Below are 27,186 nucleotides of genomic sequence, written 5' to 3' on the forward strand. Positions count from 1 at the left end.
TCTAACCCCTTTTAAACATTGTGTGTTTGTTGTTTTTCTATTTCTTCTCTGTCCATTGATACCAACCATTAGTCTGTGTGATTAACAGGAGCTGAGCTAGAGTGGTGTTTGTGAGACAAGGGCGGATCCCGAAGGGGTCCGGGGGTGGTTCCTCTCACAAAAACGTTGGTATAGTTTGAATGGTTTGAGCAACAAACTATTGAGACTCTCACAAACATGTGCATGTAATCTGTTTTGCCCTACGACGCTCACAAGCTACACAATAGTAGCTAGAAGGTAAGGAGTTATTCTACATAGAAAATCATAGGAAATCCATATAATACTGTAATAAGCTCACATAGTTATGTCACAAACTACAAACTCCACACAGTTGTCACTGACCAGTTGAATATTCATTTCCCACTGAGCAAACAATTTCTGTACTTACAGCATTCTTATAAATTCATTTTTATCAGGTTTTTGTTTGACAGACCTTATTTTTCTTAATGACATTTATCAGTTAAACTCATGAATGCAACTGTTTATGTCAAATTGTTTTGTGCTCTACTTGTAGCCCTGGTTGTCCTGAAAATAAACTGGTAAAACACTTAATTGTGAGGCTAAATATAAGGGCTGGACATGCAGATAAATTACAGTAGTGATTTTTTCTGGGGTCCTCAGGACTGATGAGGTTAAAGAAATGGCTATGGTGATTCTGAATGGACAAATCTCCTCTATAATGCTTATCTGTCTGGCTATCTTGTGTCTATGTCTCATAGGGCCCGATTCAGACTTAGGAAAGATACACGTTTCCTAAGTGTTTGGATTTAACCACTTCTCTTACTTTTTAATGATTATCTAATGCGGGCCTACAACAACTTATTTGGGTGTGTTTTCCTTACACACTCTGAATAATCTGGATTCAACATTAAAAGTCCCACCCTCTCGTGGCCAACAGATTTTCTATAAAACATAAGAGTTTGGAGTTAACACTTTCCAGTTAATATTTCAGAACAGAACCCTTTAAATACTGGTAACCTTACTCAACACAAGAAGACTAGAATGTATTGAGAATGCATTCAGAATATTTAAGAAATCAATATAAATATACTTTTGTCTTTGTTTCAGCACCTAGGCAATATTTAAGATACGCTCTGACATTGTAGATTATTTATGGCTAGGAAAGTAGGCCTATTCAGAAATCCTACCTACTGTACTTCATACAGTCACAGCTTTGGAGAGCCTTTACCCCAAAAAGATTCCACATTCAGTTCTTCAATCCATGGTAATATTGGAAGGAAGAATAGTAGTGTACAATAGTCTTCTAAGTCTACCCTAATTGCCCTCACTGATCATGGAACTGTGATGTAATGACAGCGGTCAAGTCTTGCATTGTGTTACAGACCAAACTGCTACTGTTTGGTTTGCTCCATAATGATTTAATTACATGTCCCGACTTACATTTATACAATTTGTATTATGTTAAATATAATCCACTATTGCTAGCAACCCCCATTAATAATCACACCAACGTGAAAGCGTTTACAAGAGAGGAAACTACAAAGGTAAATGAAACAATGGAATGGAATGATGCGAAATGTACAAAATGAAGGAAAGTAACACTAAGTTGTCAGTTAAATGTGTGTGGTTATTACAGATGGTCGCTACTGATAGTGGCTAAATAACTTTGAGTATCTCTGTCTCCCGCTGGGCTGGCTGGCTGGTCTCCTGAATATGTTGGCATTCAGGTCCAAAATGTCACTTTCCGACCACTTCTACCATGGGCAAACATGGAAAGGATTAATGACAAAAAGGCGATTGATTTCATATGGAATGATCCATGGTCATCTATAACATCCATTATAACTACTAAGCTAACGTATGGAATTGTTTTAAGATGGTCATAGCATGGATCATTTAGCTATTTGAATTTGAATTTTAGGTCCCCTTTAGGTATCCCAAATTTGATTTGATTTGATAAAATATAGAATTTGGCCTTTACTACTATAGCCCATAGAAATGCATTGAATAACACATTCATAAATGGCAAAAAAGACAGTACAATTGTTTATCTTAAGGAATAAGGTTTTGACGTGTCTGTCCTATATCTAGGAGATATAATATAGTATAATAGAGTAGATGGCTGAAGTACTCCGCTCACACAATATTTGGTTCTGGGTTGATGAGATTAGGCCTAGGTCTACCTGTACTTCCACCCAAAAATGAACCAAAATGATAGACTTACTCTTTATATGTGCCAACATATCCAAGGCCGTAACCTTTTATTATGTCATCATCATGTTCGTCATGACGGCACGGTTCTTCTCTCTTCTTACTAGCATTTCCAGTTTCTCCAGAAGCTTCATTTGACTTTTCCTTCTTGTACAATGTTCGCTCGTCATCAAAACACTGTTGAGTTCCTAGAGAAATCCATTGTTTCTCCTCTCTGTTCTTTTTAACCACCGTAATCAATATAACCCCCCCTACCACTGCTGCTGCCCCCCACCCTACTGGCCCCAAGAACCCTAACAGTCCGAGGGCTGGAAGACCCATTTCAACTCCTGGTAGTCTGCAATGTCTTGTAGACCAACTCTTGGTTCTCAGCAAATGTTACCTCTCTGAGCTGAACTCTGAAAAGTTATCCTCTTGACGCACTTAGGTAAGTTTGTCATGTTACTTGTGGGATCGGCGGTGTTGTGCAATATATGACCAATGAGTCCAAGTTCCAGGTGTGCGTGTGCGTGTGCGTGTGCGTGTTTCTAAGTGAAAGAGAAAGAGAGATTCCATACACTGCTGGGTAAGGAGTGCCTGCTGAGGAGTGCCTGGATACACACACTGTCACGATCGTCATAAAGATTGGACCAAGGCGCAGCGTGATATGCGTACATCTTCTTTAATAGTGTACTAGCAACACGATACAAAATACAAAGCAACAAAACGATACGTGAAGTCCTCGGTATATACAATACAAACCAACACGGAACAAGATCCCACAAAACACAAGTGCACAACAGGCTGCCTAAGTATGGTTCCCAATCAGAGACAACAAGCAACAGCTGATTCTCGTTGCCTCTGATTGAGAACCACCCCGGCCAACATAGAAACACATGAACTAGAAACTGAACATAGAAAACGAAACATAGAAACTACACATATAAACTAACACCCTGGCTCAAGATAAAAGAGTCCCCAGAGCCAGGGCGTGACACACACATGTGTGGACATGTACACACACATACTGTACACACACACACACATATACAAATATGATTAACTGTTATGTGTGTGTGCGTAAAATACCACTTGATTACTGTGCATGCTCCTACCCATGTGCTTGTTTAGAGCTTGTTAATTTATTAATTCATTGAGAAATGTGATTGACCCATTTGCGGCCGCCCAGGGGAAGGTGCAGGTGAGAGGGAAGCCATGTTTGTTTGGAGCTTTGGCAGATCTCATTTGGATACCTAGTTTTTTTATAATGATTATGTAAGTATAATTTTGATGCAATGACCTGTGTTAAAGTTATTACTTACCTCTGCCTGCATTGGACCATGTTTTTGTTTGAATTGTTTCATTTTGTTTGTGTAACCTCCTTCCACTAACTTGGTTGATTTTATCATTGGTTTTGATTGGGAGAGACATTAAATCAACTGTGAACTTTGACCTGCTGCTGACGTTCATTCCATGTCGGTCCACTCCTCCCCAAACTAAAGAACATTTGCATGTGTGTTATTCAGAGCTCCAGCAATTGGGGCGCGTTCTGTAGGACACAACGTTTTGGAACATTCAGACAGAAATATGCTATGTGGAACAAACATGTCTCTCCGACATGTAGATCAAAGAATCATGTCGGCTCTTTTCATGGCCTTTCTGTCTGCAATGCAATATTTGGTTCTGGGTTTATGAGCTTAGGCCTAGGTCTAACTGTACTTCCCCACAAAAATTAACCAAAATTATAGACCTGCTCTTTAAACACTCTTAGAAAAAAGGGTTCCAAAAGGGTTCTTCGGCAGTCCCCATACGAGAAAGCTTTTTGGTTCCAGGTAGAAACCTTTTTGATTTCAGGTAGAACTCTTTTGGGTTCCATGTAGAACCCTCTGTGGAAAGGGTTCAACATGGAACCCAAAAGGGTTCTACATGGAACCCAAAAGGGTTCTACCTGGAACCAAAAAGGGTTCTTTCTTTTGCGTGCTTAAGAAATCCCCTTGATTACTGTGCATGCTCCTACCATGTGCTCCTAATTGAGCACTATTGATTGATATATTGAGAAATGTGATTGATCATTTTATTTGAGGGGCGGCTGCCCAAGCGAAGGTGCAGGTGAGAGGGAAGCCACATTTTTTGGAGCTGTGGCAGATATATAAGTATAACTTTGGGGTGCATTATGCAGCAGGAAACAACGTTTGTGTAACAAGCATGCCTCTGCCACATTTACACTACTGGTCAAAAGTTTTAGAACACCTACTCATTCAACGGTTTTTCTTTATTTTTACTATTTTCTACATTGTAGAATATTAGTGAAGACATCAAAACTATGAAATAACACATATGGAATCATGTAGGAACCAAAAAAGTGTTCAACAAATCAAAATATATTTTATATTTGAGATTCTTCAAATAGCCACCCTTTGCCTTGATGACAGCTTTGCACACTCTTGGCATTCTCTCAACCAGCTTCACCTGGAATGCTTTTCCAACAGTCTTAAAGGAGTTCCCACATATGCTGAGCACTTGTTGGCTGCTTTTCCTTCACTCTGCCGTCCGACTCATATGGGGTGACATAATTTCCTATGGGTTGACATAATATCCTATATAAAAAATAACTGTAAGTCGCTCTGGATAAAAGCGTCTGCTAAATGACTACAATGTTGTCACAGATGCCGCCGGGGCTGCTCCTCCTCCTTGCTCAGGCAGGCTTCGGCGTTCGTCGTCCCCGGAGTACTAGCTACTACCGTTTGATGTTTTCGATGTTTGTTTTGTCATGTCTAGTTAGTGCACCTGTTTCGTATTCTGTATTGATTATGTCACCTATAAGTTCCCCTATGTTATGTTTGTATCTTGTGTGTTATTGTTCCACCTGTCGTGTATGGAGAGGTTCAGTGCCTTGGCTCTACGTTGTTGTTTTACGCACTCCGCGTATTTTGTCTCTTCGTGTTGTTTTACGCACTCCGCGTATTTGTTCGCCTCCAGTGTTTTGAGGCCGTTTATTTTGTGTACTATTTCAAGTGTTAGTAAAGTCGTCTTGATTTATCCTCTGTGTCCTGCGCTTGACTCCACCACCGCATCCACATCAGCACACTCTGACAGAATAACACACCAACTATGGAGTCAGCAGGAGCAGCGGCGGTAACCGAGTCACTGGAGGATCGGGTCAGCAGCCAGGACGCCATGATCCAACGACTCGGCTCCGCCATGCAAGGCGTCATGGACACGCTGCGCCGATGGGAAAGAGGCCTGCCCACACCTCCTCCTACCTTACCACCACCATCGGCCAGTCCCATCATACCAGCTCCGGAGTCCAGTGGGATTCGGCTCTCGCTCCCGAGGGCATATGATGGCACCGCAGCCGGGTGTCAGGGGTTCCTCCTTCAGGTGGAACTCTACCTGGCAACCATACATCCGGCGCCCTCGGGATACGAGAGCGTTTCCGCCCTCATCTCCTGTCTCTCCGGCAAGGCCTTGGAGTGGGCCAATGCCGAATGGAGGGGAATAGACGCCGCCACCATCAGCTACGCGGAGTTCTCCCGCCGCTTCAGGGCTGTGTTCGATCACCCCCCAGAGGGTAAAGCGGCGGGAGAGCGTCTGTTCCACCTCCGACAGGGGAAGAGGAGCGCACAGGAGTTCGCCCTGGACTTCCGGACTCTAGCGGCGGATGCGGGGTGGAATGAGAGGGCCCTCATCGACCACTATCGGTGCAGCCTGCGAGAGGACGTTCGACGAGAGTTGGCCTGCAGGGACACCAATCTAACCTTCGACCAGTTGGTGGACATGTCAATCCGTCTGGATACCCTGCTGGCTACCCACGGACGTCCGGAGTTGGGGCCGTCCATTCCATCCCCCAGCACCTCAGAGCCGAGCCCTATGGAGCTCGGAGGTGCTGGCGCTAGAGAGAAGAGGAGAGAGATCCGGAGGGAGGTCGTCCCCTGCACCAACTGTGGCCGTAGAGGACACACTGCGGTTCGGTGCTGGGGAGGGCCTCCAGGGGATCGAGGCAACAGGGCACGCACTGGGGAGTCATTCCAGGTGAGTAGGCGCCCAACTCACCCAGAGCTCTCTGTTGTTCATTTGTGTATACCTGTAGTATTCCCCCAGGCTGCATCTCATTCCCAGCATAAGGCGCTAGTCGATTCAGGCGCAGCTGGGAATTTTATTGATCGGAATTTTTGTGTTAAGTTAGGGATTCCCCTCCTACCCGTAGATGTGCCTTTCCCTATTCATGCCCTAGATAGCCGTCCGTTGGGATCTGGTTTGATTAGGGAGGTCACAGCACCACTAAAGATGAAGGCGCAGGGGGGTCATGAAGAGATCATTCAGTTATATCTGATCGACTCTCCTGCGTATCCCGTGATGTTGGGGCTTCCTTGGTTAATCACCCATGACCCCACCATTTCGTGGCAACAGAGGGCTCTCAAGGAGTGGTCTGACCAGTGTGTTGGGCGATGTCTAGGTGTTTCCGTAGGGGCGACCACGGTGGAAAGTCCGAACCAATTTCCCGCATTGCACATTCCTCCTGAGTATGAGGATTTGGCACTCGTGTTCAGCAAGACTAGGGCGACGCGATTGCCACCTCATAGACAGGGGGATTGTGCGATAGACCTCCAGGCAGGCGCTGCACTTCCACGGAGTCATGTGTATCCTCTGTCTCAAGAGGAGAAGGTGGCTATGGAGACAAACATAGCCGAGTCTCTGAGACAGGGATACATACGGCCCTCCACTTCCCCTGCATCCTCAAGTTTCTTTTTTGTGAAGAAGAAGGATGGAGGGTTGCGCCCGTGTATTGATTACCGTAGTCTCAATCAGATCACAGTGAAATACAGTTATCCACTCCCTCTGATTGCGAGTATGACGGAATCATTACACGGAGCGCGTTTCTTCACAAAACTGGATCTCAGGAGCGCCTACAACTTGGTGCACATTAGGGAGGGAGATGAATGGAAGACAGCATTTAGTACCACCTCGGGTCACTATGAGTATCTCGTCATGCCATACGGGTTAATGAATGCTCCTTCAGTCTTCCAATCCTTTGTGGACGAGATCTTCCGGGATTTGCATGGGCAGGGTGTAGTAGTGTATATTGACGACATACTAGTTTACTCGTCTACACGAGCCGAGCATGTAGCCCTGGTGCGTCGAGTGTTGGGTAGGCTGTTGGAGCATGACTTGTATGTCAAGGCAGAGAAATGTCTGTTTTTCCAGGAGTCCATCTCCTTCCTGGGCCATCGATTGTCCACGTCAGGGGTGGAGATGGAGATTGACCGCGTTTCAGCCGTGCGTAATTGGCAGACTCCAACCACGGTTAAGGAAGTGCAGCGGTTTTTGGGTTTTGCCAATTACTACCGGAGGTTTATCCGGGGTTTTGGACAGGTGGCAGCTCCCATCACCTCCTTGCTGAAGGGGGGTCCGGTGCGTTTGCAGTGGTCAGCTGAGGCGGACAGGGCGTTTGGTAAACTGAAGGACCTGTTCACCTCTGCTCCGGTGCTGGCGCATCCGGATCCCACTTTAGCGTTCCAGGTGGAGGTGGACGCGTCAGAGGCCGGTATTGAGGCTGTACTGTCTCAACGCTCAGGCACGCCCCCTAAACTCCGGCCCTGCGCTTTTTACTCTAAGAAGCTCAGCCCGGCGGAGCGTAATTATGACGTGGGGGACAGGGAGCTGCTAGCCGTGGTTCAAGCCCTAAAGGTGTGGAGGCATTGGCTTGAGGGGGCTCAACACCCTTTTCTCATTCTGACTGACCATCGTAACCTGGAGTACATCCGGGCAGCTAGGAGACTGAACCCTCGTCAGGCTAGGTGGACCATGTTTCTGGCCCGGTTTATATTTAAGCTCACTTACATCCCAGGGTCCCAGAACGGTAAGGCAGACGCCCTGTCCCGGCGATATGACACAGAGGAGAGGTCCATTGAGCCCACTCCCATACTGCCGGAGTCTTGTCTGGTGGCGCCGGTGGTGTGGGAGGTCGATACGGAAATCGAGCGGGCGTTACGTACCGACCCTACTCCTCCAGAGTGTCCTGTGGGGCGGACGTACGTTCCGCTCGAGATTCGGGATCGTCTCATATATTGGGCTCATACGTCACCCTCCTCTGGACATCCTGGTATTGGCCGGACAGTGCACTGTCTTAGCGAAAAGTACTGGTGGCCAACATTGGCTAAGGACGTGAGGGTTTATGTCTCCTCCTGCTCGGTGTGCGCTCAGTGTAAGGCGCCTAGACACCTGCCCAGGGGGAAGTTACAACCCCTTCCCGTTCCACAACGGCCGTGGTCTCACCTCTCGGTAGACTTTGTCACGGACCTTCCCCCCTCCCAGGGGAATACCACCATTCTGGTCGTTGTGGATCTGTTCTCTAAAGCCTGTCGTCTCATCCCAATGCCGGGTCTCCCTACTGCCCTACAGACTGCTGAGGCTTTGTTTACCTACGTCTTCCGGCACTACGGGGTACCCGAGGATATAGTGTCTGATCGGGGTCCTCAATTCACCTCTAGAGTCTGGAGGGCGTTCATGGAACGCTTGGCGGTCTCGGTTAGCCTTACCTCGGGTTTCCACCCTGACAACAATGAGCAGGTGGAGAGAGTGAACCAGGATGTGGGTAGGTTTCTGAGATCATATTGCCAGGACCGGCAGGAGGAGTGGTCGGGGTATATCCCCTGGGCAGAGATTGCCCAGAATTCTCTTCGCCATTCCTCTACTAATCTGACCCCTTTCCAGTGTTTTGGGGTATCAGCCGGTTCTGGCACCATGGCATCAGAGCCAGATCGAGGCTCCTGCGGTGGATGAGTGGTTTTGGCGCTCGGAGGAGACATGGAACGCTGCGCATGTACATCTGCAGCGGGCTATCCGTCGGCAGAAGGCGAGCGCCGATCTCCACCGCAGTGAGGGTCCAGTGTACGCACCTGGAGATCGAGTCTGGCTCTCGACTCGAAACCTGCCCCTTCGCCTGCCCTGCCGGAAGCTGGGTCGGCGGTTTGTGGGGCCATTTAAAGTCCTGAGGAGATTGAACGAGGTATGTTACAGGTTACAACTGCCTAATGATTATCACATTAACCCCTCGTTCCATGTGTCTCTCCTCAGGCCGGTGGTAGCTGGTCCACTCCAGGACAATGAGATACGGGAGACTCCTCCACCCCCACTGGACATCGAGGGGGCTCCGGCGAATTTTCTATGGGGTGACAGAATTTTCTATGGGATGATAGAATTTTCTATGGGGTGACAGAATTTTCTATGGGGTGACATAATGTCCTATGGGGTGACATAATGTCCTATGGGGTGACATAATTTCCTATGGGGTGACATAATGTCCTATGGGGTGACATAATGTCCTATTGATATAGAAATTAAAATATATACAGGTTAAAAGTAATGACTAAATGTTCCACCCTTAAATAGAGTTGTGAAATGTTCTTGTTTTAAGTATGATTAGTACTTTCTTAGTAGTGACTAATTATTACACTCCGAAACTGTGTGAAATGTGTTAGAATCATAAGACTACTACCTAGTAATGTGTGAGCGTAGGGCAAGTTGTGATTACATTGTGTTACTATTTAGAAATGTGAGTAGGAGTTAGGCCAGACAACAAAGAAGAAGGAGAACTGTTAGGCTTGGAAGAGAGTATGAAACATGTTGCAGGATATTGTGAGGACGGCGATAACTAAAGAATGCAGCCTGCCCGAGCAAGGCGTAGACTATGATAAGAACATGTGTGTGTGTGTGTGTGTGTGTGTGTGTGTATGTGTGTGTGTGTGTGTGTGTGACCTGATGGTCAGGAGAGCAGAGGAAAATCACATGAGCTAAACCCAGGTGTGAGTTTACAAGAATATGGGATTTTTGTATGACGTGTGTGTATAAAAGATGGACTCTGAAATTGTGATAACAGAATTCTCTGGGCAGAATTCTTGAAGAAAGATGACCTGACTATTGCAGAAGGGAGCTCTGTCCATTTCTTGATCCAAAAGCCTTACAACCTTTTTGGGAGATGCACAGAGACACTGAAATAGTTAGTTAATAAATTATCTTAACACCTATGGGGTGATATAATTTCCTATGGGGTGACATAATGTCCTATGGGTTGACATAATGTCCAATGGGGTGAAATAATGTCCTATGGGTTGATATAATGTCCTATGGGGTGACATAATGTCCTATGGGTTGACATAATGTCCAATGGGGTGACATAATGTCCTATGGGTTGACATAATGTCCTATGGGGTGACATAATGTCCTATGGGTTGACATAATGTCCAATGGGGTGACATAATGTCCTATGGGTTGACATAGTGTCCTATGGGGTGACATAATGTCCTATGGGGTGACGTAATCTCGTAAATGTAATGTAATGTACATAATGTCCTATGGGGTGACATAATGTCCTATGGGTTGACATAATGTCCAATGGGGTGACATAATGTCCTATGGGTTGACATAGTGTCCTATGGGGTGACATAATGTCCTATGGGGTGACGTAATCTCGTAAATGTAATGTAATGTACATAATGTCCTATGGGTTGACATAATGTCCTATGTGTTGACATAATGTCCAATGAGGTGACATAATGTCCTATGGGGTGACATAATGTCCAATGGGTGACATAATATCCTATGGGGTGATGCCAATAAATGAAAGAAAAAAAGGCGTTGTCTTGGACAAAATGTAAAAATAATTGTTAAGCATGAAGCAGGAAACATTCCAATAATACACAAGTAAGATAATTGCTTTTATCTAGGTTTAGTGAAATGACTGTGAATCTTCCCCAAAATGTAATAGCTAAGCACTTTGTTATCATCATTATACAAGGAAAATATGTGTTTTTCATTTAAAATGCCAGAATTTGATTACTGTTTAAAGACAGAAGTAACTAAATAATGAGTAAAAATCATTTTCTTGTCTATTTGGGAATCATTAAACCTTTATATTAACATTAACTGTAATGTCACACCAGAGGACAAATTCAAGGCACTAATGCATGAAATGGTTCATTAAATTGGATATAAACTCAAAATTGAAGGTGGCCATGTAACATTTTGAGTTGTTTAGACCATATGTTATTTTACTTAGAATTTAAAGGAACATTTATTTTCACTTTTGGTAACTACCCATATACTAATCGTTAAGTCTTTTGTGTGGGCTCATCTAAAGTGGGGACTATCTATGCCTTATAAAACATTTATAAATGACCCGTTACTCCCCAAAGGCTGTCCATGCCGTAAGAAGGCATTCCAGCATTACCTGAAGCTCCACAAAGGGCTCAAAAAGAGCTGAAACATGCCTCACTTATCATCAACATGCCTCACTTATCATCACCATGCCTCACTTATCATCAACATGCCTCACTTATCATCACCATGCCTCACTTATCATCACCATGCCTCACTTATCATCAACATGCCTCACTTATCATCCCCATGCCTCACTTATCATCAACATGCCTCACTTATCATCAACATACCTCACTTATCATCAACATGCCTCACTTATCATCACCATGCCTCACTTATCATCAACATGCCTCACTTATCATCAACATGCCTCACTTATCATCAGGAAAACAATATAGACGCAATACAGAATGTTAAAGGAAATATTCATATTTTATTGAACATTTCCTGATGCAGCATACAGCTGACTCCTGAATGTCTGTAGTATAATCAGTTTTTCTTGGAATCTTTATGGCCCATAACACCATCCATTTTCTTTTATGTCAGTTATCTGCAGAAGGTGCACCTAAAGATACAGTGTCTTACTTCCACTTTCTTTCTGTTCATTGGAAATGACAAGTTTTTGTTTGCTATGCACAAGTGGACCTACACTCACCGCTCACATCCACAGCTGAACTAAATGAAGAACATCATGTCTTTCAGATCACATGACTCTAAAGCAGAGTTCCCCAACTGGCGGCCCACAGGACGTGGTATTAATTTTTACACATTTTGACATAAAATACTACATAAAATACTATAAAAACATCAGGAAATCCAAGTGATTAGAATTTTGGAAATCTGTTCCAAAGTATTTCCACGCATAATAGAGAGACACGTGATCGTATACAAATGTAAGCAAGGTTTACAATTATTATGTTTTAGTCAAATATTATATCTGTTTGGGCTTCTTGCGGTCAATTTTCAGTCAAGAAATCGGCTCAAGAAAAAATCGTCCCGCAGCTGAATCTAGTTGAAGATCCCTGCTGTAAAGGGTGTAACTCCAACATGTTAAAGGTACGGTGTTCTAAAGGGTATAACTCCAACATGTTAAAGGTACAGTGTTCTAAAGGGTGTAACTCCAACATGTTAAAGGTACGGTGTTCTAAAGGGTGTAACTCCAACATGTTAAAGGTACGGTGTTCTAAAGGGTGTAACTCCAACATGTTAAAGGTACGGTGTTCTAAAGGGTGTAACTCCAACATGTTAAAGGTACGGTGTTCTAAAGGGTGTAACTCCAACATGTTAAAGGTACGGTGTTCTAAAGGGTGTAACTCCAACATGTTAAAGGTACGGTGTTCTAAAGGGTGTAACTCCAACATGTTAAAGGTACGGTGTTCTAAAGGGTGTAACTCCAACATGTTAAAGGTAAGGTGTTCTAAAGGGTGTAACTCCAACATGTTAAAGGTACGGTGTTCTAAAGGGTGTAACTCCAACATGTTAAAGGTACGGTGTTCTAAAGGGTGTAACTCCAACATGTTAAAGGTACGGTGTTCTAAAGGGTGTAACTCCAACATGTTAAAGGTACGGTGTTCGTTGACTTGCAGTGTGTTTGTCTCCAGTGGTTGTTTGAAACTAAGACATCCCCTGGCAGAAGGACGGGTGTTTCCTTCCCCCTGATACTCTAAACAACTCAGCCCTTGCACTTCCTGGAAATGATGGATGTGCTATAACTTTGAACGAGGAGGTAGTGGAACACACAGACACACAGACACACCGATTAATGGGTTTCCTGCCCCCTGATACTCTAAACAACTCCGCCCTTACACTTCCTGGAACTTTTGCATGTGCTGTAGCGTTGAACGAGGAGGAAGTTAAACACACAGACACACAGATTAATGGGTTTTCTGCCCCCTGATACTCTAAACAACTCGGCCCTTACACTTCCTGGAACTTATACATGTGCTGTAACTTTGAATGGAATCGGAAAACACAGACATACAGATTACGGACTTGCAGTATGTTTGTCTCCAGTGGTTATTTGAAACTGAACCTTCCTTTGTTTCTTTCTCACTGAACCACTGAACCACTGAACCACTAGCCACTAGCCACTATCCAAGAGCGAAAATGGAGGTTTCCAGATGCCTTATAGGCCTTGATTATAGCCTCTGCCTGTATTGCTGTGGTACATTGTGTCGCAAAAAACGCTGAGTTTCGTCTGACAATTGTGATTTTTATGGAGTTCCTTGTACTTGAATTGAAAAACACTGGCAACATTCCCTACCAGGAGTTGTTAACATCGGTGGATTCATCTATTTGTACTTTTTAGTAATGTCATGAATTATTCTTCCAAGGGGACCATGACAGTGTTTTTTTGCGGGCCATTCATTCCACTCAATCACAGTAAGGTTGTCAGAAAGTAAACTCTCAGTCCGATTTCCCCTTAGCCTCAATATCTGCTCCTTGTAGGTTCACCAGGCCCTCTCAATGTGCTGGGTATGGACTCCAGTGTGGGCGTCTCCATACCAGCTGCTGTGGTTGACTGTGTGTTGGTTGTACCCTAGTGCAGGGAGTACACGATAAGCACCCATACTCGTCACTGATAACTGATGATCCAGGCCTCACGTGATGGGCAACCAAGGGGACTAGGTGTCTTCGAGATCTTCTCTCCACAAGGCGCAGAATAGGCTTCCCTTTTCTTCATCCTTGATGCCGCACACTCACCATTCCAAAGAGACACTTCTTCCTCTTCCACCCTCTAGCCATTCTTCCCCTCGCATACTGATTATGAATAAAAATCACAAAACAAAAAACACAGACATAAACAAACATATTAACAATTTGGTTAATCATATTTCTAAAGTTCTTAATTATTTAAAGACACATTCTCACCAAAAATGTCAAAAACAACAAATTATCTTCTTCCACCGATCTGCTGACCTCTACACCTTCTAATTTTCTCAACTGCTGTGACACAGACCTCCCGTAGCTTTTTTGCCATTTTAGTAAGGGTTGTTGAGCTTGCTGCTGCAATGTTGTCATCGATCATATCAATCTGGCACAGTCGTAGGCCCTTTGAAAATCTTGAACACAAAATACAAATGTAAAGTTTTGACTAATATGGCCTACAAGACAATTAGAATTACAATCAAATGACAGTTTGTCTATGAATGTATAATCATCATCACCATTTTTTTATATAACTATTTTCCTCTTTTAGTTTATGCTCAAGCACTCTTAAGATTTGTATGTAAATTAAAAGTGCTATATCAATCTTTGTATTGATGTTATTATTATTATTATTATTACTACCTGTAAATTAATTGCATCCAGTCACAGAGAGAGATCTTTGAACGACTGAAGATTGACTTGATCCTGACTGATATCTCTTTCGCCTGACCTCTATGTGGTGCTCGTCGACATATCCTATAAAAAAATAAATAAGGGTTTAATATGGGACAAGAACATGTACAGTACCTTCAGAAAGTTTTCACACCGCTTTAATTTTCTCCACATTTTGTGTTACAGCCTGAATTTAAAACTGATTAAATTGAGATTTTGTGTCACTGATCTACACACAATATCCCATAATGTCAACATGGAATTATGTTTTTAGAATTGTTTTCAAATTAATAAAAAATGAAAAGCAAAAATGTATTGAGTCAATAAGTGTTCAACCCCTTTGTTGTGGAGAGCCTATATAAGTTCAGGAGTAAACATTTGCTTAACAAGTCATATAATAAGTTGCACAGACTTACTTTGTGTGCAATAATAGTTGTTAACATGATTTTTTGAATGACTGTCCCTTCTCTGTACCTCACACGTACAATTATCTGTAAGATTCAACCACAAAGACCAGGGAGGGTTTTCCAATGCCTCACAAAGAAGGGAACCTATTGGTAGAAAAATACAAACAAAAGCAGACTGAATATCCCTTTGAGCTTGGTGAAGTTATTAATTACACTTTGGATAGTGTATCAATACACCCAGTCACTAAGACACAGGCGTCTGCGATGGAAATGTATATCATGTGAAGAGACAGCCTTGAAAATGTTAATCTTGTCTTAGTGTCATAAATAATCCTTGGTTCATGCCTGTGCTTGGTAAAGATATATAGAACATATTCTGGCAGAACGCCCAGAATATGTTCTATAAGTTAAGATAGGAGATGGTGCCAGACACATGCCGGAACCATACCTATGAACTATGCCTATGTAATGTGTCTGTAACCAGTATATAAGGATCTCAGTATATAAGGAACTCATGGTGCATTGAGTTGGTTGGAACCTCTCCAGTGCGCTGATAATAAAGAATGTTGGCGGAGAGGGAGGAACCGCTCAGGGAGTTCACCATGAGACCAAGACAGTTACATAGTTTAATGGCTGTGATGGGGAAAAAAAGAAAAAAATCAAATAAAAATAAGAAAGTACTGTTTGCTTCTTCGAAAATAGGTGATCTTTTAATCAATATTATTTGCCATACAATTGAGCTAATGCATACTGCATAATGTTACAATAAATGAGGAAAATCAGGAAATCTAAATATTTTGTTGAGAATCTATAGGCTATACATTTACCAATGCAACAGGCAGACAGGATCTACTACTAGCACACTGCTGAACATAATCAACCAAGCACCGACTATACATAGGCAAAAAAAAATGTTTCAACAATTATCAGCAATAAATGAGACTCCTCATTATGATATTTACACTGTTAGGTTCTGAACAAACAGAGTAAAAACTCAAACCAAGTTTATTCACCCACTGGGTCATACAGCTGCAAAGACACAATCTGTATTTACTCAGTATTGCCTAAGTTTGTTTGCCATTTCTACCACCGGAAAACATGAAAATGACGTTTAATGTAATCAAGGATCTCCTCATACTCTTCGGTATCCCGGTCCAGGTGCATGTCTCTTTCCACCCATGAAATCAGCTTCTGTGCTTGATTCTTGTTGATTATCCCCTTCTTTTGGTATGCTTTGACCAGCTCAATGTAGCCATTTCTGTAGTAGTACCTTGTTCCTTCATCAGACATGTCAATGTTACCTTCGGTATATGATGCGACCAATCCTAGAATAAGTGCATAGTTTAAAATTGGGAATATTTACACTTTAAAGTGGCATTTTACTCAAAAAGCATTATTTTTTATATATATATATTTATTTTTCATTAGTCCACTTTTGATAAAGTCCCAAATTGTCCCACACGTTCAATGTATATCGCTTCAAGTCGCCTGAAAGCAAGAACAAGTGTTGATAATACTATTCCGGGACCTAAACACATTTTCTATTAGTCTAGCTCTGATGCTCCATTGTTCAAAATTATGATATTCTGAGACCATATCAATGGTGGACTGGTGAGAAATGTATATATATGTATATATATATATATATATAGATATAGATATAATATACTGTATGTATATCTTAAGTTTTTTGTAAAATACTCCTAATACAACATACAGGCAAATTCAGCGACTAAGGCAAACTTAGAGAAATGATTACTTTTGTAAGAGACACTAAAGATCTACAGTATCTATTGTAATCAATGTTTTTACCTGCATCTTCTCTGAGCTGCCGGGAAGATATAGGATGACCCATGATAAAAGCCTTCCTTAGCATAACTGCAGCATCTCCGTCTAGGATTGTCTCTGCCAGCAGACGACTAGAACACAGAAAACATGATAACAGAAAAGGTGTCGACTACACTACGTTTTGATGGCCGAGGATAACTATGGTGCCATGTACAACGTCATACAACATCATCATGGTGGCCATTTTGCTATTCTGCCATAACTGGACAATGTATGTTCCTTCATATCTGCTAAACACGATAACACAGAAAAGGCGTTGCCTACTCTAAAGCATTCACCTGGCTACTTGAGATTCCCTGCTGTTTCCAGTGGTCAGAGCATCTCTGTGATCCTGGTAAAGAACCCTCATGGTTAACAGGCTCTGTCCAGTTGGGTCATAATCAAGGCTCATGATCATCTCATGAAGCCTTGGATTCACTTGTAGGAGACGATCCAGTCGTTCATGGTTTCTTCGGGCTATCCTCAGAGAAGCCAATGGTGGAATATGGTCTGCCTCTGCCATGCGATAATTATCCGGACCAAACTGAGATGGTCGACCTTTTTTAACACTTATGAGGAGAGAAAAGGAAGTATCAGTAGGCTGTCATCATTCTTGTGTCAATTCAAAAGGAATTATACAATGTAATAGCAATAATATCATGAAAATAATAGGCTCGGCCTATCCATGCTCTTATGAATAAAAGGCCCATTGTACTCAGTGGGTAAAGCAGACTTTACAGAAATTTATAAAAATTATAGACCTACTTTTTATAAGTGTCAACAACTCCAAGGCCGTAAGCAATTATGATCGTAGTTTCATCGCTGCGACTCTGTCCTTCTGTCTTCTTGCTGGCAGCATTTCCAGTGGGTTCATTTCCAGAAGCTTTATTTGACTTTACCGTCACGTAACGTGTTATTTTTGGAGTTCCTGGATGATACGACGGTTTATTATGAATCGCCTTAATCAATATAAACCCCCCTATTGCGGCTGTTCCCAATGCTACTGGAAACGCAAGGGGCCCCAAAAACGGTATCAGACCCAAGGCTGGAAGACCCATTTAAACTCCTGGTAGCCTACAATGTCTTGTAGCCCAACTCTTGGTTCTCAGCAAATGTTTCCTCTCAGAGCTGAGCTCTTATTCTCTTGACGCAGTTAGAAATGTTTGCCAGACGGCTTCAACCAGTGAGGGTGGTGTTGTGCAGCATATGACCAATGAGTCAAATTCTATAAATAGGCCTGTGTGTTTGTGTTGGAGAAGGCAGGCCATGGGAAGGGATGCTCAAATTTGGAATTGCTGGAGAAGAGCTCATATCCACATTCTGAACATATATACTTGAAGGGAGAACATGTAGGATAGTAAGGGTTTGAACAGGGGTCTGTTAAGTGGGGAGGGGCGATGTTTTGAGTGTTCCATATAGAAATGCAATGTATAGAGCAGCTCTCACGATGCCCTACTGTTAGTGACTGAGAACCATGCCTGTTCTTTCTATCTAGAATGGTGCACCCTCCCAAATTGCCTAAGGTTTATAAATTAGTAATGAAGTGGTTCCTTTCTAAATGCCATAGTAAAGTGCTTCAAGCAAACACTGTTGGTGAAGATATATATATATAATCTATCTATCTATCTATCTATCAATCTATCTATCTATCTATCTATCTATCTATCTATCTATCTATCTATCTATCTATCTATCTATCTATCTATCTATCTATCTATCTATCTATCTATCTATCTATCTATCTATCTATCTATCTATCTATATGTACTAGGCCTATATACAGTATTTATATTTTATAAACATGTTTTTAAAAGGTTAGAATAAACCTTTCCATTTCCTTGGTCTCTTCTCGTAAAACCCTTTTTCTGGATTGACTGATCTTCATGTCTTAAAGTAATGATGGACTGTCGTTTCTCTTTGCTTATTTGAGGTGTTCTTGCCATAATATGGACTTGGGAGTATCATTTCTTGTTGATTGTTGAAAATAGTTTTTTGTTTTGATTACAGTACCAGTCAAAAGTTTGGACACACCTACTCATTCAAGGGTTTCTTTATTTTTACTATTTTCCACATTGTAGAATAATAGTGAAGATATCAAAACTATGAAATAACACATATGGAATCAAGTAGTAACCAAAAAAGTGTTAAACATATCAAAATATATTTTTTCCTTGAGATTCTTCAAACTTGCCACCCTTTGCCTTGATGACAGCTTCACACACTCTTGTGACACGTACTGAGTATACGAAGAGGCAGGACGCAGACGAGGGAATTAACAAGGTCAAGGTTTACTTAACAATGACAAAGAGAAATAACAAAGATAGAGTAAATGACACGAAGCTAAACAATCACACACAACATCATCCAGAACAGTCCAGGGCTAAATAGGGGTGGTGATGAGTTGATGAGGTGCAGGTGTGCTGGAGTTGATTAGGGTGCGTTGGGTTTCCATTCCGGTGTTGCCGAGGTGGTGCACTCAGACAGGTGGCTCAGTAGACCGGCGAATCAGAGCGCCGGAGGGGAGCAACGGGAGGAGACGTGACAACTCTTGGCATTCTCTCAACCAGCTTCATGAGGTAGTCGCCTGGAATGCATTTCAATTAACAGGTGTGCCTTGTTAAAAGTTAATTTGTGGAATTTCTTTCCTTCTTAATGCGTTTGAGCCAATCAGTTGTGTTGTGACAAGGTAGGGGTGGTATAAGAAGATAGCCCTATTTGGGAAAAGACCAAGTCCATATTATGGCAAGAACAGCTCAAATAAGCAAAGAGAAACGACAGTCCATCATTACGTTAATACATGAAGGTCAGTCAATACGGAACATTTCAAGAACTTTGAAAGTTTCTTCAAGTGCAGTCGCAAAAACAATCAAGCGCAATGATGAAACTGGCTCTCATGAGGACTGCCACAGGAAAAGAAGACCCAGAGTTACCTCTACTGCAGAGGATAAATTCACCAGCCTCAGAAATTGCAGCCCAAATAAATGCTTCACAGAGTTCAAGTAACAGACACATCTCAACATCAACTGTTCAGAGGAGACTGTGCGAATCAGGCATTCATTAATGGTCGAATTGCTGCAAAGAAACCACTACTAAAGGACCCCAATAAGAAGAAGAGACTTGCCTGGGTCAAGAAACACGAGCAATGGACATTAGACCGGTGGAAATCTGTCCTTTAGTCTGATGAGTCCAAATGTGAGATTTTTGGTTCCAACCGCTGTGTCTTTGTGAGACCCATAGTAGGTGAATGGTTGATCTCCGCATGTGTGGTTCCTACCGTGAAGCATGGAGAAGGAAGTGTCATGGTGTGGGGGTGCTTTGCTGGTGACACTGTCAGTGATTTATTTAGAATTTTAGGCACACCTAACCAGCATGGCTACCACAGCATTCTGCAGCGATACGCCATCCCATCTGGTTTGCACTTAATGGGACTATCATTTGTTTTTCAACAGGACTATGACCCAACACACCTCCAGGCTGTGTAAGGGCTATTTGACCAAGAAGGAGAGTGATGGAGTGCTGCATCAGATGACCTGGCCACCACAATCACTCGACCTCAACCCAGTTGAGATGGTTTGGGATGAGTTGGACTGCAGAGTGAAGGAAAAGCAGCCAACAAGTGCTCAGCATATGTGGGAACTGTTGGAAAAGCATTTCAGGTGAAGCTGGTTGAGAGAATGCCAAGAGTGTGCAAAGCTGTCATCAAGGCAAAAAAGTGGCTACTTTGAAGAATCTAAAATCTTAAAATATATTTTGATTTGTTTAACACTTTTTTGGTTACTACATGATTCCATATGTGTTATTTAATAGTTTTGATGTCTTCACTATTATTCTACAATATAAAAAATAGTTTAAAAAAATAAAGAAAAACCCTTGAACGAGTAAGTGTGTCCAAACTTTTGATTGGTACTGTGTAGTTTTTTTAATTGGTCCGCAGGTCTACAAAAGGGTCCAGTTGCCCATCTCTGGATTAGAGGAACGAATCGATGCAATTTGGTTCAACGGGATACGATGCACTAACATTTGCTGCATAAACACATTCATTTTCCATTCTAAATAAAAATCTGCTGCTGATGGAGTTCATGAGTTGGGCCTCTCTGAGCTGGATCTGTCTGAGCTGACTTATGTGTGTGTGTGTGTGTGTGTGTGTGTGTGTGTGTGTGTAAATTATGTATATGTCTATGGTGTATGTAGGCACCTGAGCCATAAGGAAAACTTTTCATTTACCACCCCACTATCAGTAAGGTGGGGCAATGTTTGCTTTTGGAAGGAATTATAGTTGGAAATAATTATGTTATATAGAATTATATTATATAGCATTATAGAACTATAGAAAACACAGGATCTATCACGTTTCAGGAGAATACCTAGATGCAGACAGTGTCGAAGTAACAAATGTTTATTACAAAAACAGAGCGCAGGCAAACAACAGGTCAAGGGCAGGCAGAAGTCAGTAATCCAGATCAGAGTCCAAAAGGTACAGAACGGCAGGCAGTCTCAGTGTCAGGGCAGGCATAGGTCAATAATCCAGGGTGGCGTGGCAAGGTACAGAACGGCAGGCTGGCTCTGGGTCAGGGCAGGCAGAATGGTCAAAACCAGGAAAACTAGAAAACAGGAACTTGAGAAAGACAGGAGCAAGGGGAAAAATGTTGGTAGACTTGACGAAACAAAAGGAACTGGCAACAGACAAACAGAGAACACAGGTATAAATATCAGGTATCAAATGTCTTGATCACGTTGAGGGAGAGGTTGTTGTCCTGGCATCACACTGCCAGGTCTCTGACCTCCTACCTATAGGCTGTCTCGTCGTTGTCAGCGACCAGGCCTACCACTGTTGTGTCATCTGCAAACTTAATGATGGTGTTGGAGTCGTGCCTGGCCATGCAGTCATGAATGAACAGGGAGTACAGGAGGGGACTGATCACGCACCCCTGAGGGGCCCCCGTGTTGAGGATCAGCGTGGCGGATGTGTTGTTACCTACCCTTACCACCTGGGGGCGGCCCGTCAGGAAGTCCAGGATCCAGTTGCAGAGGGAGGTGTTTAGTCCCGGGGTCCTTAGCTTAGTGATGAGCATTGAGGGCACTATGGTGTTGAACGCTGAGCTGTAATCAATGAATACCATTCTCACATAGGTGTTCCTTTTGTCCAGGTGTGAAAGGGCAGTGTGGAGCGCAATAGAGATTGCATCATCTGTGGATCTGGGTTAATGTTGTGCACAAATTAGTTTACATCCCTGTTAGTGAGCCTTTCTCCTTTGCCAAGATAATTCATCCACCTGACAGGTGTGACATATCAAGAAGCTGATTAAACAGCATGATCATTACACATGTGCACCTTGTGCTGGGGGCAATAAAAGGCCACTCTAAAATGTGCAGTTTTGTCACACAACACAATACCAGAGATGTCTCAAGTTTTGAGGGAACATGCAATTGGCATGCTGACTGCAGGAATGTCCACCAGAGCTGTTGCCAGAGAATGTAATGTTAATTTCTCTACCATAATTAGAGAATTTCGCAGTACGTCCAACCAGCCTCACAACCGCAGACCACATTTATGGTCTTTCAGGCCCTCGGGGAAGGGGTGGTGTATCGTGCCATTCATCCGCCGCCATCACTGCATGTTTCAGCATGATAATGCACGGCCCCATGTCACAACGGTCTGTACACACTTCCTGGAAGCTGAAAATGTCCCAGGTCTTCCATGGCCTGCATACTCACCAGACATGGCACCCATTGAGCATGGTTGGTATGCTCTGGATCGACTTGTACGACAGCGTGTTCCAGTTCCCGCCATTGAAAAGGAGCGGGACAATATTCCACAGGCCACAATCAACAGCCTGAACAACTCTATGCGAAGGAGAATGTGTCGTGCTGCATGAGTCAAATGGTGGTCATACCACATACTGACTGGTTTACTGATCCACACCCCTACCTTTTTTTTAAGGTATCTGTGACCAACAGATGCATATCTGTATTCCCAGTCATGTGAAATCCTTAGATTAGGGCCTAATTTATTTATTTAAATTGACTGATTTCCTTATATGAACTGTAACGTAGTAAAATCTTTTAAATTGTTGCATGTTGCGTTTATACTTATGTTCAGTATACATGAAGAGACTATGGGCGGTAGGGGTAAGGGATTGTTTTTGAACGAAGCAAGGTCACAGGATTCACAACCATTGGATGACTCCATGGAGGGGTTGTCGTGATTGGACCATGTCCTGGTGACCTAATGACTCATCCAGTCCCCCAACAGGACTCTGCCGGTCGTAAAACAAAGAAGAAGCAGAAGAAGAAGAAAAAACTGCAGCAGCAGAAGAAGAAGAGCCAGCCCAGAGCAGCTGAAATACAGCATGACCCAGTTAAAGGCAGATAAGAAGTGTCGGGTGCGGAGCAACCGTGTACAGATATTCCTCTGCCGGAGGGTGGAAGTTCACCTTATATGGAAGCACCCCGTTGAACTCATGCCCTGGGTCAGAGCTGATAGAGCTGTTGAACAACAGGTGGACATTGGAGGAGACATCACCGTGGGTCGTCGTCATGTGTGAAGGGGAAATGTGTTATCTAACTTTGTTTAACAGCATCACGTGTGAAGGTAACGATGTGTTGTATAACTTTGTTTGAGGAAGTCGTGGGCTTAATTGCCAGAAGAGTGCAGAATTTGGGGCATTGACACCTTGAAGTGTTGTAATGAGGAAAGCTATAGGGTAAGATAGAACTATTAAAAGCAATTGTAGTTTTGTGAAAGAGAGTTGAGAAGCAAATAACCTCTTCTGAAAGAACCAAGTTGTATTGAAAAAAACTATCATTTGTGAAACTCAGGAACCAAACATGAAGTCTTACTAGTTTTCACTAACTAGTTACTCTATTGGTTGAATAAAGTATTCAGAAGAAAAGGAACACTGATAACAACCTTAGCTTGAGGTGCTCTACCATGGGTAGCCCGTTACCAGACCATATGGTGGGCTTTAGCAGGAAACCAAAGGGGGCCTCGGGGGTAACTGTGTTAAAGGCACACTTAAAGGAGCACTGAGAGTCTAGCCTGTAGAGCATTAGCCCTTTACCCAGACCAAGTGCTGAACCCCTGTCTTTGACCAGAGACAACTGGTTGAAGCCCCATACACAGGACTTATCGAGTGTGACTCACCTGGGTATTGTCCGGTCATGTAAAAAAGGGAGGACCAGCCTCTAGCAAGAGCGTCTGAGATTACACCACGCCAGCAGCTCCCTGTAAACAGGAGGGGGAGGAATTCGACAGAACACAGAGCTGGGGAACATCACAGAAAAGTCCAATATACTGATTGACGCATCTCTGCCACCTATAACACAGAAAACATAACAGAAAATCTGACGTCCCGCCCCTTTTATGCTCAGAACAGCTACAATTTCGCAGGGGCATGGACTACAAGGTGTTGAAAACATTCATGTTGACTCCAATGCTTCCGACAGTTGGGTCAAGTTGGCTTGATGTCCTATGGGTGGTGGACCATTCTTGATACATAGAGGATCTTTTGAAAGTGAAAAATCCAGCCTGGCACCTACTACCATACCACGTTCAAAGGCCCTTAAATATTTTGTCTTGTCCATTCACCTGATGGTTTATTACAGACCCTTTAAATAAAGTGTTACCCATCATATCCTAGTTGTGAATGAATAAACACATATATTTGACAAAGAAGAAAATCACTGAATAAATGCCTTATAGATTACCATTGGTTTATATAATATAATACCTTAAAACAAATGAATGCCTGTCATGTGTCCCCCCTGCCCACTTGGCTAAGGGATTAAATAATAGGCTACCTATAATTAATAGAAGAATACAGAGAGAGAGGAGATAAAGAGACTGTCAGTTCCTTAATGTTTGGGCTGTATAATACAGCCAATGGATACATTAAGGAACTGGCCGTCTCTCTCTCGCTCTCTCTCTCTCTCTCGCTCTCTCTGTTTCCTTCTATTGAATTCATTATATAACCTTCTGTGTTTGTCATAGAACGATGCCAGAACTAGTTTATGTGGATGCAGATAGATTTCCAGCGTTGTGCTTCGTTTGAGTATCTATCTGCCAAGAAGTGATGGGCCTTTCAGCGAATGAAATAGGTGGGACTTTCCAGCCTCCAGTGCAAGTGGCTATGTAATGTAATTCGACACCAAAGTCACTCTTTACTACAGATCATAAACTAAGACCCACTCGCTGGCTGAAGAGACTGAGATTCAGAAGGGAATAAACATTGATAAAACAATAAAAATACGCAGACAGTCCCTGAACTTTAACAGAGGCAATTATTATGCATTAATTCAGTGCTTCATTGTAATACATGATGACTTGTATTTAATAAAAAGCAGTAGCACTGTATTTAATGTCTAATAGATGGCTATTGGCTTATATGTTATAAAAGACAATCAAACAACTTTTTAGGCTATTATCCCAGGACACTTCATGCACTGTCCTCCACACCTTCAGCAGCACAGACTCCTGAAGGTGGGGGGGGGGGGGGGGGTTGGGTCAGATTAAGAATATATACTGTAGTACTCTATATCAGAGGAGAATACATAAAGACCGTCCTTAACCCTCCATTACTGTCTTTGTTTGTTTGTGTGTTGTTGTTTTCCCCCAGGAACAAATGAGTTATATACTACACAGGATGATAACTCTTTCTGCTCACAGAGGTTACACACACTGAATTCCCACCTTTGGGGATGAATATGAGTGAGCTGCTGAATATTCAGAAGCAGGAGAGTCCCTCTCTTGGTCCGTCGTATAAGAACTCATGACCCAGTCCGTTTCCACACTTCCACAACAGACCTGAAACAAACAACATCCAGAAAGGATTCCCTCTGTTTAAAAATTCTGTATCCTTGTTAAAAGGTTACACATTAAACATATTAAAGTGCCACTGCTCAAAAATAGCTTATGTTGTAACATTAGGTGGTGGAAAACTGAAGCCTCTATTGCCAACAATCACACTAAGTCACAACAACTCCTACACACGTTAGGTCTCCTATAGGCCATAAGGGTGAATCAGTCCCTCTCTGACTGCACACACAACACACCTTCACTGGTCCCCAATTTGTGGACACACTGTCCTGGTGGATGGTCTGAGAGAAGGCAGGCTATGGTGAGGAATGCTCAAACTTGGATATGCTGGAGAAGAGCTCATATCCACATTCTGAACATACAGTGAGCTTTAAAAGTATTGGGGCAGTGACACATTTTTTGTTGTTTTGGCTCTGTAATCCAGCATTTTGAATTTGAAATTATACGACGACTTTGAGGGTATTTTCATCCATATCCGGTGAACCGTTTAGAGATTACAGCTGTTTTTGTACATAGTCCCTCCATTTTAGGAGACCAGAAGTATTGGGACAAATGCACTTATATGTGTCACATTTATTGTAAATAAGAATAGAATATGTTTCTAAACACATTATTCACGATTCATTCAGGACGATCTGTAAAATGTACAAAAAGTGCTGTAATTTCTAAATGGTTCACCCGATATGGATGAAAATACCCTCAAATGAAATATGTCAGTCTGCACTTTAACCCCACAGTCATTGTATCATTTCAAATCCAAAGTGCTGGAGTACAGAGCCAAAACAACAACAAAATTGTCACTGTCCCAATACTTTTGGAGCTCACTGTATATACCTGAAGGGAGAACATGTAGGATAGTAAGGGCTTGAACAGGGGTCTATTAAGTGGGGAGGGGCAATGTTCTGAGTGTTCCATATAGAAATGTAATGTATAGAGCAGCTCACATGATGCCCTGTTTATGACTGAGAACTATGCCTGTTCTACACTTTTTATCTACATTTTCTAGAATGGTGCACCCACTCAAATAGCCCAAGGTTTATAGTTATGAAGTGCTTCATTTCTAAATGCCAGAGTAAAGTGCTTCAAGCAAACACTGTTGGTGAAGAATCACTAACATGTAAAGACAATAAGCTGCTGTATCCTTCCTGACCAAACTGTTTGGCAAGTCAGACATACAGCTGGTCATTTTGCCCACTTACTGTACCAGGTTGGAAGTAGTCTTTGTAGACCTCTCCACCGGAGAAGAAACAATATTACATTTTATCAATTTCCTTCATGGCAGAAAACCTAGATGGGACTTAGAAGCTATAGTATTGTTGACCTACAACTATTATAAAACTAGAATGATTCAGGAGAAGTGTGTTCCTGCATGTTAACAGAGCATGTTAGCCCACATTCATTGCCAGATCAAATGACAAGCCCGTTCTGGTTGTATAATGCATGGTCTCATGTCTGCCACAAGGTGTT

At 42.7% G+C, this 27,186-nt stretch overlaps 1 protein-coding gene and 1 long non-coding RNA gene across 2 annotated transcripts in view; both read right to left on the bottom strand.

Moving 5' to 3' along the window:
* The window catches only part of LOC311103221 (cytoplasmic phosphatidylinositol transfer protein 1-like), a gene marked incomplete at both ends in the record, with an annotated part of 16,254 nt that extends 12,730 nt beyond the window's left edge, over nucleotides 1–3,524 (bottom strand). The window contains one exon of the mRNA XM_084144763.1: nucleotides 3,513–3,524. Within this exon, the coding sequence (XP_084000889.1) occupies nucleotides 3,513–3,524 (12 nt within the window). The remainder of the gene's footprint in view (nucleotides 1–3,512) is intronic.
* An 11,448-nt stretch (nucleotides 3,525–14,972) lies between these two features.
* Nucleotides 14,973–18,077, bottom strand: LOC311103805. Its single transcript, XR_014610122.1, has 4 exons — nucleotides 17,670–18,077; nucleotides 17,204–17,473; nucleotides 16,890–16,996; nucleotides 14,973–16,402 (listed from the first exon to the last, which is right to left on the bottom strand). It is a non-coding gene; the product is annotated as an uncharacterized lncRNA (long non-coding RNA).
* Nucleotides 18,078–27,186: the final 9,109 nt, after the last annotated feature.

The sequence above is a fragment of the Coregonus lavaretus genome (genome assembly GCF_964263955.1).
Source record: "Coregonus lavaretus genome assembly, chromosome: 28".
Lineage (NCBI taxonomy): Eukaryota > Metazoa > Chordata > Actinopteri > Salmoniformes > Salmonidae > Coregonus > Coregonus lavaretus.